General features: G+C 38.8%; 1 protein-coding gene across 2 annotated transcripts in view; it reads right to left on the bottom strand.

Annotated features, from left to right (window-relative positions):
* The window catches only part of TLE1 (TLE family member 1, transcriptional corepressor), a 74,358-nt gene that overhangs the window by 38,600 nt on the left and 18,730 nt on the right, over positions 1-17,028 (bottom strand). The window contains exons 5-6 of one of the 2 annotated variants that reach the window (XM_032097577.1): positions 14,072-14,134; positions 13,073-13,177 (exon numbers count right to left, since the gene is read on the bottom strand). In XM_032097577.1, the coding sequence (XP_031953468.1) occupies positions 13,073-13,177; positions 14,072-14,134 (168 nt within the window). The remainder of the gene's footprint in view (positions 1-13,072; positions 13,178-14,071; positions 14,135-17,028) is intronic. The other variant, XM_032097578.1, reaches the window with a different exon arrangement.

Genomic DNA, 17,028 nt, shown 5'->3' with positions numbered 1-17,028 from the left:
GGGTTGCTCACCCTGAAGGCTCCAGGGACACCTTACTGTGATCTTTATATACAATGTGGGTCTGTAAAAAACTGGAAAGAGACTTTTTACCAGGGCTTGTAGCTACAGAACAAGAGGTTGTGGTTTTACACTGAAAGATGGAGTTTAGATTGGACATAATGACAAAACTTTTTATGGTTGGGGGGGGTGAGACACTGGATGCCCCATCCCTGGAAGTGTTCCAAGTTAGGCTGGACAGGATTTTGAGCAGCCTGGTCTAGTGGAAGGTGTCCCTACCCATGGCAGAGGGTTTAGGCTTGATCTTTGAAGGTTTCTTCCAAGACAAACCTTTCTATCAGAGGTGAACAGATTTATTTATGAAATACCAAATATGCACTGCTTACTGCTTCATTTCCCAATTTCGCATTGGCAGCAGCTGTCATGTTTCCTTCTCAGTGCTTCTAGATGTTTCTTCTTCCTTGATAATATCACCACACAAAATGTATTGATAGTCCCCACAAGACACTTCCTTTTGACCTATTTCAACCCTAATCTTCAGTACCACTGCAGCAATTTACAAAACTAAGGTCCAAGTTTGCCTTCTTTCACTGACACTACACAACTGAGAAGAGTGGCTGATACACCAGACAGCTGTGTTAACATTCAAAGAGAGCTCAACAGGCTGGAAAAATGGACTCACAGGAATCTCATGAAGTTCAACAAGGGCAAGTGCAATATCTTACACCAGGAGAAACAATCCCATAGACTGATAAATGTTGGGGTCCATATAGCTAGAAAACAGCTTTGCAGAAAAGGTCCTTCTGTATCAAGTTGTGCATGAGCCAGCAGCAATGTTCCCTTGTGGAAAAGCAGGTGAATGCATCCTGGGCTGCATTAGACAAAGTATTACCAGCAGGTCTAGAGAGGGGATCCTTCTCTGCTTATCACTGTTGAAACTACAGCTGGATTGCTATGTCCTGTTCTGGATTTCACCTTTCAAGAGACATGGACAAAATGGAGAGCATCCAACAATATGCCTAGAGATGGCTAAATAGTCCCAGGTCTCTCAGCTCCTCCTCATACGACATAGCCCAGTCCCTTATCTTTGCAACCCATCACTGCACAAGAGGCAATGGGTACACACTGAAACATAGGAGTTTCATCCTGAACATTAGGAGAGATTCATTTTTGACCGAGCCCCTTGCACAGGCAAAGCCTAGGGAGCTTTGGAGTTTCCACCCTTGAACACAAAAGCCGTATGGACACAGTCCTGCATAACTGGATCTAGGTAGTTTGTTTGAGCAGGGACAAGTAGATCAGATGAGCTCCAGTGGTCCCTTTCAACCTTACCACTTCCATGATTCTTGGACTGCAGAATCACAGAATGCCTGAGGCTTCAAGGAACTACAGGGGCACATCTGGTCCAACCTCCCTGCTCAAGCCAGGTCATCCCAGAGCACATGGCACAGGATTGTGTCCAGACATTTCTTGAATATCGCCAGTGAGGGAGACTCCACAACCTCTCTGGACAATGTGTTCCAGTGCTGAGTCACTCACAATAGTGAAGAAGTTCTTCTTCATATTAAAATGGAACCTCCTGTGCATCCGTTTGTGCCCATTGCCTCTTGTCCTATTGCTCGGCACCACTGAACAGAGCCTGGATCCATCCTCTTGACACCCTCCCATCAGATACTGATAAACATTGATGAGGACCCCTCTCAGTCATCTCTTCTCGAGGCTGAACAGGCCCAAGTCTGTAAGCCTTTCCTCATAAGCGAGATGCTGCAGTTCCTTAATCATCTTTGTAGGCTAGTGACAGGCCCGCCAATAGACTCTGTGCCAATTCTTACTGCATACTGTTGTCTCCATATTTAAACAAGTTTTGGAAAAATGAGTCTGGTACTATATAATTTCTTAATTCCTTTGAAATATCTGTTTACTTTGGTCAGTTTGGTTTCCTTGCTTCCTCATCTTCTAAATCCTGTCAGAAAGAAAGCCACACTATACCACAGTAAACAAACTTTGAAGTGCCCACCACAGCATGTCTAGCTAATGAACCAAGCATGTGGGTTTGTAGAAGTTGTTTGAAAACTATCCTTATGTGCACAAGCCACAGTGCCTAACGAGGGAAGAGAATGTCCCTTCAGAAACAAAGTGTCTTCAGCAAGTCTCTTCCATCTATAAACCACATGAAATGTCATTGTCCTACAGAAATTTAAGTCCATAAAAGGACAACATTGGCAAAAGCTATTCAAAGCTGTATATTTCACACATACAGAAGTTGTGTGGCAGTGGCATGATTATTTAAAGGCCCAACTGTCTCATGGGTAAACTCCTGTTCCTTTCTCATGCTTTATTAACTAAGATGTATAGGGTAGCGTCCTGGGGTCTTCACACTGATTTTCCACTCCCACAAAAAAAGCAAACAAAATCCCACAATTTTACGGGGAAGGGAATTTAAGTCAGAAAGCAAATATCCAAGTCAGAAAGAAGATATAAGTTAAATAAATTTTGTTATATTTCTGAACAAAAAGCTCTTCAAAGTTTTTTCCCATTTCCTATTCTTGCTTGTTCAGACAACACAAACCACACTAACAAGTATCAATTGCATAATAACTTCTTTTAAGCAGTAAAGGGTTGCATAAGTTGCCTCTCATAAAACAGAAAACTGATGCTATACTGGGATAAAGGCAGCTTGCCACACACATTCCCCAAACAGTCCTTTTTTCACAAATTAATTTCAGCTCTAAGGTAACTGAAATAAGGCAGAGAAGTTTTATTTCAGTGCTCCGCTGATACAGTGATTTTAAGTACACTACACCCTTGTGTCACTTTAACTATGAAAAGAAAATAAATCAGATACAGGAGACCCAGCAACATGCTCAAAGTAATCCATGATGCTACTTCAAAACAACACGAAGCCTAGTTGGAAGCCTGTCACTAACGGTGTACTCAAAGGTTCAAAATAAGTATTGTTTAACATTTTCGTCAGTGACTCGGACAAAGGGACAGGTGCCTCCTCAGCAGGTTGCTGATGGCACAAAGCTGGGAGCAGTGGCCAGCACCCCAGAGTGTAGCCATTCAGAAAGGCCTTGACAGGGTGGAGAGATGGGCAGAGTCCTGTCTGAAATCCAACAAAGGCAAATGCAGGGTCCTGCACTGTGGAGAAATAACCCCAGGCACCAGCACAGGCTGGGGTCTGATCTGCTGGGAAGCAGCTCTGTGGAGAAGGACCTGGGGGTCCTGGTGCACAACAAGCTGTCCATGAGCCAGCAGTGTGTACTGGGGGCCAAGAAGGCCAATGGGGTACTGGGGTGCATTAGGAAAAGCATTGACAGCAGGTCAGGGGAGGTGATCCTGTCCCTCTACTCAGCCCTAGTGAAGCCTTCACCTAGTGAAATTATTAAGGTGATTTTGGAAATGGAGCACCTGTGGTATGAGGAAAGACTGAGAGAGCTGGGCCTGTTCAGTCTCAAGAAGAGATTACAGAGGGGACCTGATCAATGTCTGTGAGTATTTGAAGGGTGGGTGTCAAGAGGATGAACCCGGGCTCTGCTCGGTGGTGCCGAGCAATAGGACAAGAGGCAATGGGCAGAAACTGATGTACAGGAAGTTCCACCTGAACATGAGGAAGAACTTCTTTACTGTGTGGGTGATCAAGCATTGGCATGGGTCATCCAGAAAGATTTTGGAATCTCCCTCAAGGGAGATATTCAAGAACCATCTGGACACAATCCTGTGCCATGTACTCTGGGATGACCTGGGTTGAGCAGGGAGGTTGGACCAGATGTCCCCAGCGGTCCCTTCCAACCTTATCCATTCTTTGATTCTGATACATGTATTTTTTGGCTTGTATTCTAAAATACTTTATATTTTTATGAGAAATTTTAAGTTTTTTCAATGAGAAGAGAACAAAAAGGTCTTCCAACACAGAAAGGCTTGGGCTGCTGTTAATTACATGGCCAATACCAGTACTTTTGCTGAATCACAAGATCACATTTTAAAATTTTAATACTGTAGTTACCTTTACACCTACAGAACTGAGAAACAGGTCCTTAATGCTTCCCAATATGATTCAAAAAGCATTTAAAAATTAATATTCAAGGGTAGGTTATTAACCAACCATTAATTAGTTTCTACATTACCACTATACATTGCGAGGGAGAAAGGACTCTTATCTTTCCCTTAGCATGAATCTGAGCAGCAACTCTTATCTTTGCTGCACCTCCCTGTCTTTCCATAAACAGCTAGGTTTCACTGCCTTTCCTTTTGGCATCTTCGAGGGCAAGCCCAGGCACCAGAATTAGAAAGATAAGAGATAATGCACTTCAGATCACTTTTGTAAACAGTAAATGAGAAATGTGGGTGACCCCACCCAAATGATTTGCCACCGCACCCAGTGAATAAGCCCATCAGCTGTTTTTCCACTAAAGTGATCAGCAATTAACTATTTAACAAACTTTTAGCGATAATTCTTAAATGGCAGGATTTCTAACACCCTATTAACATAGAGGGAATAATTATATGGCACTGCCAGCACGACTCGTGTTTTCACTGGAGTAGGTCTGCACTAGCAACCTCTCTATGCTGTGGATCATCCTACCCCATGCAGACAGAGCCCTGCAGCGAGGATGTGGGGCATCACCAGCAGATGGAATTCTTCCAGTTCAGTGACATCTTCTCCCCAAGATGCATTAACACTCCGCTGGTATAGCTGCACTCACACAAAGGCTTTTGCCGATAGAAAAGGGTTTTCTTCCTTCCTCTGTGCTTTTACGCACTGCAAGTCAACCTAAAACTCCATAGTTGTACCACGTGCAGACCCACTGAAGCATGAGCAGAGCTTGTATCAGCAGCTATAATGGCAACACAACAAGCAGCCCACAAACTAAAGAAGCCCTTTTGCTAGTATAACCTTTTATGTATGTACAAACACACCACATTTTATATGATACATACACAATATTTTACATCTTAACATATCACTAATACGTTGTTACACATGACATATACTATATATTTTACATACTGTTCTGTATATGTTACATATATATTGACTGTTTATACTTCTATGTAAAAATATAGATCTTTGGTGTGTTTGTATATACAGTTATTCTTCTAAAAATGAATATTCCAGGACTGGCTTAAGAACAGTTCCTGTCTCAAATACTTCATAGCGAAAAACCCAAAATTAAATAGAAATTAATCAGAAGACCATGCTTTTAAGGGCCCTTATAATAATTATGTTATTTGCCTTGCTATTTAACTTAGATAAAATTACATTGGTTTTTTCTTTTCTTAGGCTAAATTCTGAAGAAATAAGGGATAAACAGCAAAGCTGAAGGCAAACAGGAGAAGAAGACTGCACCAATGGAGGAGCCAGACAAGCCTTTGTAACAAACAGATGCCACAGGACAGGAGGCGTAGAGGCAGTTGCCACAGAAAAAATGATCCTTGCTCGGGAAAACATGTCTCCACCAAAGGACTTCCCAGACTCTAAATGAAAGTAACAAATTCAGAACCACAGTCTAAAAGTCACAGAAGATGACCTTATCTCCTGGTCCAGGCAAGACAAAGGCTGGCTTTCTGAAACCATTTGCATTCCTCTATCACTGTCAGTCTAAGTCAGTTGAAGAACAAAGCTTTTCTTTAATTTTAGACAAGTACATATTGCCTTCCCTGAAGACTCAGATGCAAGCCTGAAGTCTCTAGAATGAAGCTGTCAGTGCACACTGCTTCTGGTCTGCAGAAACTGCCAGCACATTTCATTTCTGCGGCAACCATAAATTCCTGCTATTACTCACCTTCTAACCTCAAATCTGTGTATTTGCCTTTTTAGCTACTGTTAGCATACCACCACCATCCAACAACACTTCAAAAGCATGCTCCTGCTGCACAGCTGCCAAAAACAACTAGTTCAAGCATGCACCAATTTGGAAATGACTTACAGATATTACTCTAGAGGGTTTTATTACTGATGTATGATTATCTAAAAAAGTATTTCTTTTCCTTCCAGGCTCTCTTAATCTCCAGAAATTTAACTCTTGCCGAACATGGCAGAAATGATTAAGTAGCAAAGCTTTTTGGTAAATTAAAATGCAGAAGTTAAATAGAGGATTAAAATTATACTCAACACCCTTTTGTCCCATCAACTACTAACTATAAAAACATTTCAGAGACATCAAAAAAAGAAAAATATGACAGTTATAAGAAAAGCATTACACCAATCTTTATTTACTGTTCCAAGCCAAGACCAGACTCTTGTATGTTTTGTCTACATTCCGTAACGACTTTGACACACCAAACAACAATCATTTCTGAACATGCACTTAAGCACTTTTGCTAATTCGTGCTTTTACTTCCTCACTACTGCTGCTTGTAAGTATTCGATTTGCAGAGCCAGTTAGCCAGCAACATTATAAACAGTACTAGATACTGTTTCAGGTAGCTCTGCATTACTTCCAGGCAATTAACTATTATACAAGATAGCAATCTTGGTAGTTCAGCAAGTACTCTAATAAGTTCAAAAAGAATGCAGTAGATAGATAACAGAAATTCTGCAATTGAAACAAACTCTTATGCATCTTGAAGAGTTACAGCAAAATGCTGTGAAAACTGTGTCTTTGTTCTGCCTTTACTATTTCCTAAAGTTACCCTAACTGCCTCTGCTAGCCTCTCTCTATGCAAGAAAAAGGAAAGCAAGCTTCTTGTCTTGTTCTCCCACACACTCCCTATCTCAACAGTCTGTCATGCTCTTCACCCATGATAAACACAGCAAGCAGGCTGCTGTTTTCTTGCACATTTCCAATATTTAATATTTACAGCACTTGTGTCCCCCTGTACCTTCTTCCACCTGCATCTTCCTCTGCAGGGTCCTACTCTCAGTGACTCCATCGTTGACATTGGCACCTAGTTCAAGGTGTATTTTGCCTCTGCAGTCCACATCACTCCCATCCATGCAGTGGCTACTATTTCTCCTCAGTTTATCAGTGTTTCCTTCTCAAAATCCATATGGCTCATTCTCTGCACCGCTTTTACTGCAAAGCGGGCCAACTTAGAGCTCTACATCATTCAACATGCTAACTCCCAACAACTTTCTCTACTCCTACCCACGCTGGGATGGGCCAACTCCGTGAACATAACCATCCTTCACCCCTACTCCACTAACTTCTTTGCATTTAATTTCTCCTCATATGCAGACCAAGCTGAATTTTTCTTTTGTTTGGACCAACAAATTCACCTCTCCCACCCAACTCCTTCCTCCTCCAAACCTTCCGTATTTCCAACTACTTTCCAGACAAGTACTGAAGGTTACATCGTATTTTATCACAGCCTACTGGCTCTTTATCTACTCCAATTCCCTCACATATCTCACTAAATATAAACAGAAAGCAGACATTTGTAAGAGGAAAATTATGTCCATCTCTTCATTTTGTCTCCTTTTACTTAATAACTTTGTTTCTATGAATATTATCCACTTCATCACTATCTTCAAACATGGTAAGCTATTCTGCCTATATACTTGAATCAAGAGAGGTGAATTGAATCACTTTCTAGAGGAAGTAATCCTTTCCTCTAGGATTAAATAACTTACCCTCTGTGCCAATTACATATATGAATACAAACACATACTGCTCCAACCACATTCTGCAAATTCTTGCTTTCAATTGTGGTATTTCAGCATTTTTATCCAACTTCAGTCCCTTACATTGCACCAAAACCATTCTTTCCAAGCCAGTCTAACAGAATCATTTGGAGACAAGTTCACAAAATTAATTAATCAACACTTCAATATCAAATCCTTCTATCTAAGCCTTCCTGAAGCCACATGTTCCACTGAGACTCTTTCGTTCATTATTACCACACATTTTTCCAAACTTACCATTCACCCCTGCTGCAAAACAAACCAGTTTTGAGCCCTACACCATTCAATATATACATGCCATATCCCCAACATCCACTCAGTAAAAAGGAATCTAGCAAGTGGTACCAATTCACATTTGGTACCTCACACGTTATCTCGTAAGAATCTACCTTCTCTCTGCATTCACAGTTGCAGCTGCATATCCATCAGCTTCTAGCAGTAGTTAACAATATTTCTGTTCAACTGTCATCCTTACACTCCTTCCTGAAAGCTCTTAGGCTTCACAAATTTGCAACTGTATGCTTGGCCTCACCTTTGACTTGTAGTTTAGATATTAGATCTAGATGAGAGCCACCTGAAGTTCTTTTGGTTTTGTTTTTGGGCAAGATCCAAGGTGAAGATTTTTCCATCCACCCCACGTGAAGCCTCGCACAACAAAGGAGGTCTGGCCTGCAATTCAATTCCATTTGACTTTTGGATGCAAATTTGCCCTCTCCAGAATGACTTAATACCTTCTTCTGCAGAAAATTGTCTTGTTTAGATACTACCTTCCTCTGTATTGCTGCTCCAAGATTCTTCATTTCCCCATCAGTCCTACAGAGAGTGTGGGTGTGGGAGTAGGGTGTCAAGAGGAAACCAAGTTTGGTTAACACCATTCTTTCATATTTTACACTTTCTCCCAGATTTTCTCTTTTGAGTAGGTCAAGTTACCAATACACATCAATACCACTTTGTTACTTTTCCTCCAAGCTTAGTAGCACTAACAGTAGAAATCTGACCATTGCTTGGGGGCTGGTATTTCGAGAATACTGATTACCATGCTGACAAATAACTTCCCCCCTTGCTTTCTATTTTAAACTTGTAAACTAAGTCAGAAGCCTTTGTATTCTAAAAGCAGTCACCATGACAGAATCCTAGGATAAAACTAAGGTTTCTATGTATTCTAAAATACACCCAGGATGTGCTGCACAATAGAGCTCCTACTGCCACAGTTCAGTAATTTGGACTTGTGGTTAGGGAGTTCATGTTAAAAGTGAGGAGAGTGTCTTGTGTTCACTAGATCTCATTTTATTTAATTTAAAAGAACTAGGCAATTTCCCCTCCCTCAGCACATAATGCAGATCATGGCTGAGAAGGATCTAAAGTAATGCTACAGCTGCTTAGCTCTTCCCTTGCACTAAATTCTGCATTCATTTCTGCTCTAGTCTGTATTTCTATTTTATAATGAAACATACAGCCTAGTTATTTATAGGCTTTCTAAGGATTAACTACACACTCATAAGAATAAACCCTCAAGAGGTTAACCTCATCCTCTTAAGCTTCACACACTACAATCCCAGAGATAGCTGGCAACCACAGCCAAGAGAGAAAAAATAATCCCACATTTTGCTAATCCTTTAGCCAATCAACTCATGCAACAGTGGAGAGGCCTCTCAGAGGCCAACAACTCAATCTGTCTCAGGAGCACTGTCAGTCCAAAAGATACATATCTCACAGAATCATTAGCAACACACCTCAAAAGGCAAAATAAGACATACCTGGCTTCTCAGTTGTATGCTAAAATCATGCATCAAAAATACAGTGCTGAAGAAAGTTTCCAGTTTGCTGCTTGTGTTTCTCATTCAGACATTTGCATATTCTACACATAAAACTAGTTTATTGATTAGAAAATAAATCTAATCTTGTATTGTTCACACCTAGACATACCAATTTAACTGTCACTCATACTTCCTAGCATGAACCTGTTATTTTCTAGACATATCTCAAGAAAACAACCCCACAAAAAAACAAGCAAACAATGAAACAAAACACAAAAAAACCCTCAAACCACCCACAAAGAAGTCAAAACAACCCTTCAAGTTAAACCATAATATTCTACCTAATTCTTTCATACCATGATCTAGATTATTCCTTAACCCCAGAAATGGACACAGCCTGCAGCTGCAGAAATGCCAAGGAGTTAATGGGGGCACTTATCTTTTAGTTAAAGGTTTCTCCTTCGTTCATCATTTATCTAGCAAAATTGCTACTTCATTCCACTCTAATATAATAAATATTAAATGGTGCTATTTTTAAAAAAATTGAAGAGAGATTGTTTAGCCACACTTCTACCCCATGGCTGAAAGTTAAAGCCTTCAAGAACATGTAGGATAAGTGTAAGGCCAGAAGTACGACTATTAATAACCAAACATCATCCAGGGTTTTTTCCTGAAGTAAGAATTTTTAATCAACACAGGGGATTAGCACTGCTTGCAAGCTCACTGAGGCCAACTACATTACTTTTTTTTTTAAAAAAGTGTCAATTTATTCATTCTGTTTTGTATGTGCTATACACCTATTCCAAAGCCTGGCTTTTGATTTTGTAGGCAAATTCTCTGAAAAATCCCAGTCCTTTGAGACTGTAAGTCTCTATCCTCATAGTCCGTTCTCTAATAGGCTTCCTTCTTTTCAACTGGAAATAAAAAGTATAAAATAAATATAGTTGAAAATCATTTTGTATTTCAAAACATTATTCCCAGTAATTAAAAAAGTCTTTGTACCCTTCCAGAATTCACACATCGTGCAGGAGTAACAGGAATTGCTCTAGCTGAAGGAAGCCAATTGGGAAACTCTTAAATCATCTGGTGCCAGGAAATAATGACCCTTAAGGACAGAAAGGAAGGGGAGGAAAAAAGGCAAATCCTGGCAAAAATGCAGAATTTTATGCAGTCAAGAGAAACCAGGCAAGTTAATACCAGCTAGGAAAATGAAATTTCCCTCCTATCCTCAAGATTTATACATGTATTTTAGGTAGTGTGACACCAGAGGCCACTCGATTGCATCTTCTACTGTTACAGACTGGTCCAGCAGATTTGCACTCTGAAAAGAAGTTTGATGATCTTTCATGCTCATAATAGGTGTCTAAACTGTTAAATTACTATATCTTTTCTTATCTTGAAAGACACTGCACTTTAGCAGCATGGCCCTTCCATTGTTCTTTACACTAAGTCGGGTCCCTGAACAATACTGACAGCTGCTATCAAACTGTGCCGTGCTCACCCTCAGTGCAGCTGCTGCTTGTAGCAACAGACAGGCTTCTGATGTGTCCTCCCCTCTGGGGAAAGGGCTTGACACCCTGAGTGCTCAGTGAGGGGGAGCAAAGGTCCACTGAATTGTCAGCCTGATTTTATGCTATTCAGATTTTCCAGGACATACACCGTCCCTTTCAAACAAAACCAAGCATATGTCAGAGCATGAAACTCATTGTGTGGCACAAGGTAACTATTGATTAATAAGACTGTAAAAGATCACTGGGACATACATCTAATTTTGGCATTATGTAAGTGCATGCATCTACATGATCAAATAAATTTTGTGCCCAGCATGTTAATTTCCTCACTCACAGCTTTGGATTTGTATGGCATCATTCAGAAGTCTTTCATAAGACATAGGAAAGTATTTCTTCAGGTGACTTTAGGATAATTAGAAAGCAAAAATGGTAGAGGCTGCTATTCCTGCTTCCGAAGAGCTTCCCTTCCCCACCCCCCCACCAAAAAAAAAATCCAGAAGTTCTTAATGGCATGTGGTACTTCTAGATCCTATGGCTTTTAAAAGACTGTATTGTGCAGACTTTAAAAAGAATTAAATTACATGCTTGAGATAGCAAAATTTGGTTTGTCTAAGTAGCACTATTTTAAGGCGAGAAAGAATCTTTAAAAATATATTTTAATATGTTTCCTTTTACTGCTTAAACTCTTCTTTAAAATTTGTTCTTAATGAAGGATTTTCCATTCCATTTTCATCCTTAAGAAGTAATTTGTTTTAAAAAAATGCAAGAAAGTACAGTTCTCTAATCTTTGCTAATCGAATACCACAAATGTACATGTTGTGTATTTCAAAGATCAAGTCAGGTATTCATAAACGAACTCATTACACAAGCAAAGCATAGAGGAGATTCTGACAAATACAGATGTAATTGTGTGGGTTTCTAAGATGTGATTAGCAAATCAACTAAGTAACAGTCAAAATTTGATACGAAGGAAAAACAGCACAGATTTGAAGGGGGGGTATGTTTATGCAAAGCTAATCTGTCAAGTGTAATAAAGCAGCTTGAATAAAATTTAAGCTGAAAATCCACTGAAGTTCCCCATTTCAGGGAGGAAAAGCTATTAAAAGGAAATGAAGGTCACCCTCCCAGTTTATTTCACCTAATTGACTGCCAATAGCTTACCACAGGCAAACCGACTGCAGATCTGCAATTGAGAAACTGATGAAAGGAGCATTTTCAAGCTGAGGCTCATTCTTTTAATCCTCCCTCACTCCTATTTTTTTTTTTTTCCATCTCCAGTTGGGATGTAATTTTAAGCACAGATGGATTAACTGGTTCCATTGTCTGTAGACGTCATTGGACTATGGCACTGTTAATCCGTACAGCAGCATGTCTAATTATCATTACAAAGTGTCTCAGGGAACTATAAAGACCAGCAGGGCATCTTCTCACAAGCAATTAACATAAATTGATAAATGAGTAATTTGAATCCGCTCAAGGCACTCACATATGAATAAAATCAGAAAGGACAGGTTCTTGTTTCGGCTACTTCTTTCACTTAGTCGGAAGGGCAGAAAACATGAGAAATATTCCAGACTTAGTGGCGGGGGAAATGAACTCATACAGTGGAAGGAATGTATGGTTCAAAAAGTTCATTAATACAAAGCAAATGACTTGTGATTGACAACCAGTCACAAGCAAGTAGTATTAACTTTTTTAGCATATTTAAAAGCACATTCTTGGTGAAAGGCTATTAGAACACTGTGTCAGACAATTAATACTACTTCAAAAGCAAGTGAAGTTTCTATTCAGTAGCTTGCTAATTTAAAATTCATGAAAGATTCACAAGAAAGGGAAAGAAAGAAGAATGAATAGTTGTATAAGCTCCAAGAACTCAAGTGTCACAAAAAGCATGAGGAAAAAGTATCTAGCTCAACTGACATACAATCTCCATAAATAAACAAGCAGCTCTCCTAAAATTATAAAATTATATTTCTTGCAGAAAACATTTTGTTATATGCAGCACTGCTGGACAAAATTATGTTCTGACAAAGTAAACTATTACCTTTAGCTCTGCTAAAATCTGTATTAAGCAAGAACACTTCAGCAACACTGGGCATCAAAACAGTGTTAGCTATCAAAACATTAAGTTTATTTTAAAAACAGCAAAGCAGTAAGATATGAAAGCAAGTTATACACACTGTAGGAGGTAGACCTGGAAGGCCACGTACCCCGATGATGGCATTCAATTCAGCCATGGTCACTTGTTTGGCACGTTCTACAGCTTGGGCCACTTGTTGCTGATGCTGTTGAAAGAAGAAGGGGTATAGGGAGGAATTTGGGTTAAAGTATTAACCACACCATATCAAACCAGGATCACAAATACTTGAATAACCAGTTTGTCTGCAGAAGCCCACACTACCCATTGCAAGACATCGCATGCAGGTAAAAGGTAACAATGCCCTATTTTTCAGCTGTTCAAAAGGAAAGAAGAAACCTCAAGGCAGCCAGCTTATCTCTCACCCCACACCACTTCATTATTAGTTTTCTGGCAGATGAATAATAATTTTTAATTGAGTTGACAGGACAATAATGTCAACTTTACATTAGTGTCAATTTTAACGTTTATAGACTCTGTGCCCACATAGCAAAACCGACTGAAATTTCAAATAGGGAAAACTGATTCACTGAAATCAAGAATTACAAATACTCTTGGTAAAAAAATAGTTTGAAAATAACAAGCTTCAAAATGTAACAGCAGCTGCCTACAACATGTTAAAATCACAGTCATTCAGACCAAATGTAGGTTTACAACCTTAAACAGTGTTTTCCATATGAGCTAAATACTCACCTTTGAAACAAATTATGTAGAGAACATAAGCATGCTTATTTCACTAGATCTACATTTGACAACTGAATATCTAATAAGCAATCACCATGATTAGGAATGAAAGCACTTTCGTGTATTGCTACTATTTTACAGACTCCCACTCTCCTCAGGCAATGACTGAGGCTGAGCCATTGTCACTAGTTTGAACTCAGATTTGTTAGACCAAATTAGCAGGGGGTCTGCACACTTCAGCTATAACAGATGTTCCTTACACTTGTGTATTGTGATAAAATTAACATCTTAAAACTAGCTAATTTGCAAACAGAAAAACAACATAATTGCACTTTAACAGCTGAACAGTTTTACTTACTTCCTGAGACAAAAATGGGATGACTTGTGCACAAATTGTATTCAATCTCTTGGCGATTTCTGTCTACAGAGGAAAAGTATTTTGATTAAAAACTGCATTTTAGGGGGTTTGACATATTAACTATATACAGGATTGTATTAAGTTCAGACAATGAAGAAAGTAGCAAAAAAATTACCCGTTTTTCATACTACTGCAAACATAAATACTAAATATGTAAGCCCACACAAGGAAAGAGATTTCGTTAGCTAGTCTAGGACATCTGCCATGTCTAAAGCACCTAATCTGTATACACATTTAGGCACAAGTCTGGTCCTTGTATATAGTTCATTAACAAGCAGAGCGTTTTTGAAATCCATTAAGTCCATGATAAAGCCTTTTAAAAGGTAGGTTTATTATTACTGAAATTATCAAGCAGCATAACATGAAGGCAACAGGCGTAGAAGAAAAATGCTTTTTTCATGATCAATTTTATCTGCCTATTAGAAGGTAAAACTAGTTTTACTGTCAGGAATATACCATCGGGAATACAAAAGAAATACTAAAACAGAAGTGAGGAAGAATGGATACAAAGAGCACAGACTTTTAAAATCTATAATGAAAGAGAATTAAAATAATGCACACAAGGAAAAGAAAGATCAGAAAATGTAACGGTCTATAACAGCAAATTTGTGAAACCATGACCAGCAAGAGAACAAAGTTAGGAACCAGTAAAGAACAGAACAATCCTTCAGTGAAATCAACAGAGATTACAGCAGGACAGAGAGCTTGAGTCCCACTTTTCAGCAGCTTTATGTATCTTGTACATCGTATCTCCCATTTTGGCATGTCAGCTTAAACACTGGATTCCTGGTGGGGTAAAGGGATCTTTTTCTCTCATAATTCAGTATTACCTGTGTTCACAGATTTTCAGACCTATACATCTGCCCATAATTCAGAACCACTATTATAATTAACCCTCAGGGTACCTATACAGCTTCCTCAGCTTTCCTTAAAAATAGCTATTTCAGTCACTGTAGCACAGTTGCACAAAACCAAAATCAGCATCCAGTCAAGAACACAGCCTATGACAGCTCCGGTCAATCTCTGTCATACAATTAACCCATAAAGATTTTTTTCTTGGTTAGCTGGGGGGCTTTTTTATATTTTAAGACAGAAGAAACAAGAGGTCACTACTGTGAACCATTAGGCCTTCTATGCAACGTATTAAAACTGAGCAAAGATAAACTCACTTAAATCAGACTAAAACTGTTAACTGTTAAACCAAGTCTTTTCCTCTACCTTCCCATAATTCTGAGGTTTTTTTAAGTAGACATTGTGATATGTTGATCCTTATACATCAGTCACACAATAATTAGGATACAAAATCCACCCTGTAGTTTTATCTTAGCAGACAGGTGATTTGGAATCTAAATATAATTAGCAAGCTTTAACACCTCTTTCCCAATCTCTGACAGACACAGACAAAATACATGATAGCATCTTGGCTTGTAAAATACCTCATCTCTCTGACATGATGCACTCCACCTGACCAAATCTTGATATTTGATACATCCACTCTATAAAGTTTTGCAGAAGCTTCCAAAGAATTCTGGGATGGTTTCTTCCTAAGGATAAGAAGGTTTCCCTTAACTAAGGGCAATGAAGTCACAGTTGCTTTACAGGAAATTTGTACCCCCTGTAACAAGGTGAACATATCTCTATTCTCAACTGAAACAGTTATAATTTCACAGAGTACCACAGTGGTCTTTTCAATTCTGTTTGGGCCACAACCATAAAATATCCATAATTCCATGTTTAGCCTTTAGTACTAGTACTATATACGTAATAGCAAAGTTAATATTTGGAAGTTACCAGCTTAACTGTTACTGGTTATCAGACTTAACTATTACTGGTTATCAGACTTAACTATTACCAAATCTGTTTGTATTTCTCTGTTAAAAGAAAAAAAACCAAACATGTGTACTAAAGGGCACTTTTCCACATACCTAGTACATCTCTCCAGAAAGCAGGGTACATCAGCTGTGGAAAGGTAGTCTGTTACACAGCAATCTGTTTGGCTGATGTTTAGCTAAGATGTTTAGAATTCAAGGAGTTAATTGCTCTAGACCAATGAGATTAACTTTGTTTTTCAGGACAGAAACCAGTATGAATCATAGCAGGTGACAAGAGGGGATAGAGAAAGAGTAAAGTAAGAAACTCACTTGGTGTCTACTGAAAAGTTCTTTGGCCTGTACGGCCTATACAAAAGTCTCCCTATTCTGAGGTAAGTGTCCTTACTGTTGCTATAAGGAAACAAAACACACACCTATTTTCAGTAAGGTCTGTAAAACATGGAAATTGTCCATATTATTGGATTTTTCTACCCCAAGTCCCAAATATCTGAGCTACGCTGTAATAACACAGCATACACGACATCATATGGTAAGATAAAAGAATGCAACATCATGAGCATCACGTTATAATTACCTTCCAATGAAGGTCAGTTAGATGTTTTCTTTAATTTATTTTCTAAAAAAGAGGGCATAACCAACTTTCCTGCTTTCCACAGTAATCTTCCATTAAAATTATTGTCTCAGTACTATCACACCTGACTTAATATCGGAACAGAAAAAAAAAAGTGTATTCCTCTTAGTTTGTCTTTACCAAAGCTGGCATCATTGATGACCATATATGAACAGCAACCTTAATTCAGCAACAGTGCTAGGTAAACTTAAATGTACGTGCTATGAAATAAGTTTATTTTGAGATTTCTTGCTGTTGTTACAAATGCCAGATAAGAGATATCTACACGGAAAACTAAAATGCCTATTCTATTAATCATAAAAAGTCTGCTTGCATTTAAAAGGCAGTTTGCCTAATAGAGTTATTTCACACCATTTAAAGTACTTAAAATTATGTATCTACTATGCTATTTCACACACCTCCTGTTCACTGCCCTCAAATATTAAGTAAAAAAT

The sequence above is a fragment of the Corvus moneduloides genome, chromosome Z (assembly GCF_009650955.1).
Source record: "Corvus moneduloides isolate bCorMon1 chromosome Z, bCorMon1.pri, whole genome shotgun sequence".
In the NCBI taxonomy this organism is placed as follows: Eukaryota; Metazoa; Chordata; class Aves; order Passeriformes; family Corvidae; genus Corvus; species Corvus moneduloides.
This window is presented reverse-complemented; position numbering and strand designations above follow the sequence as displayed.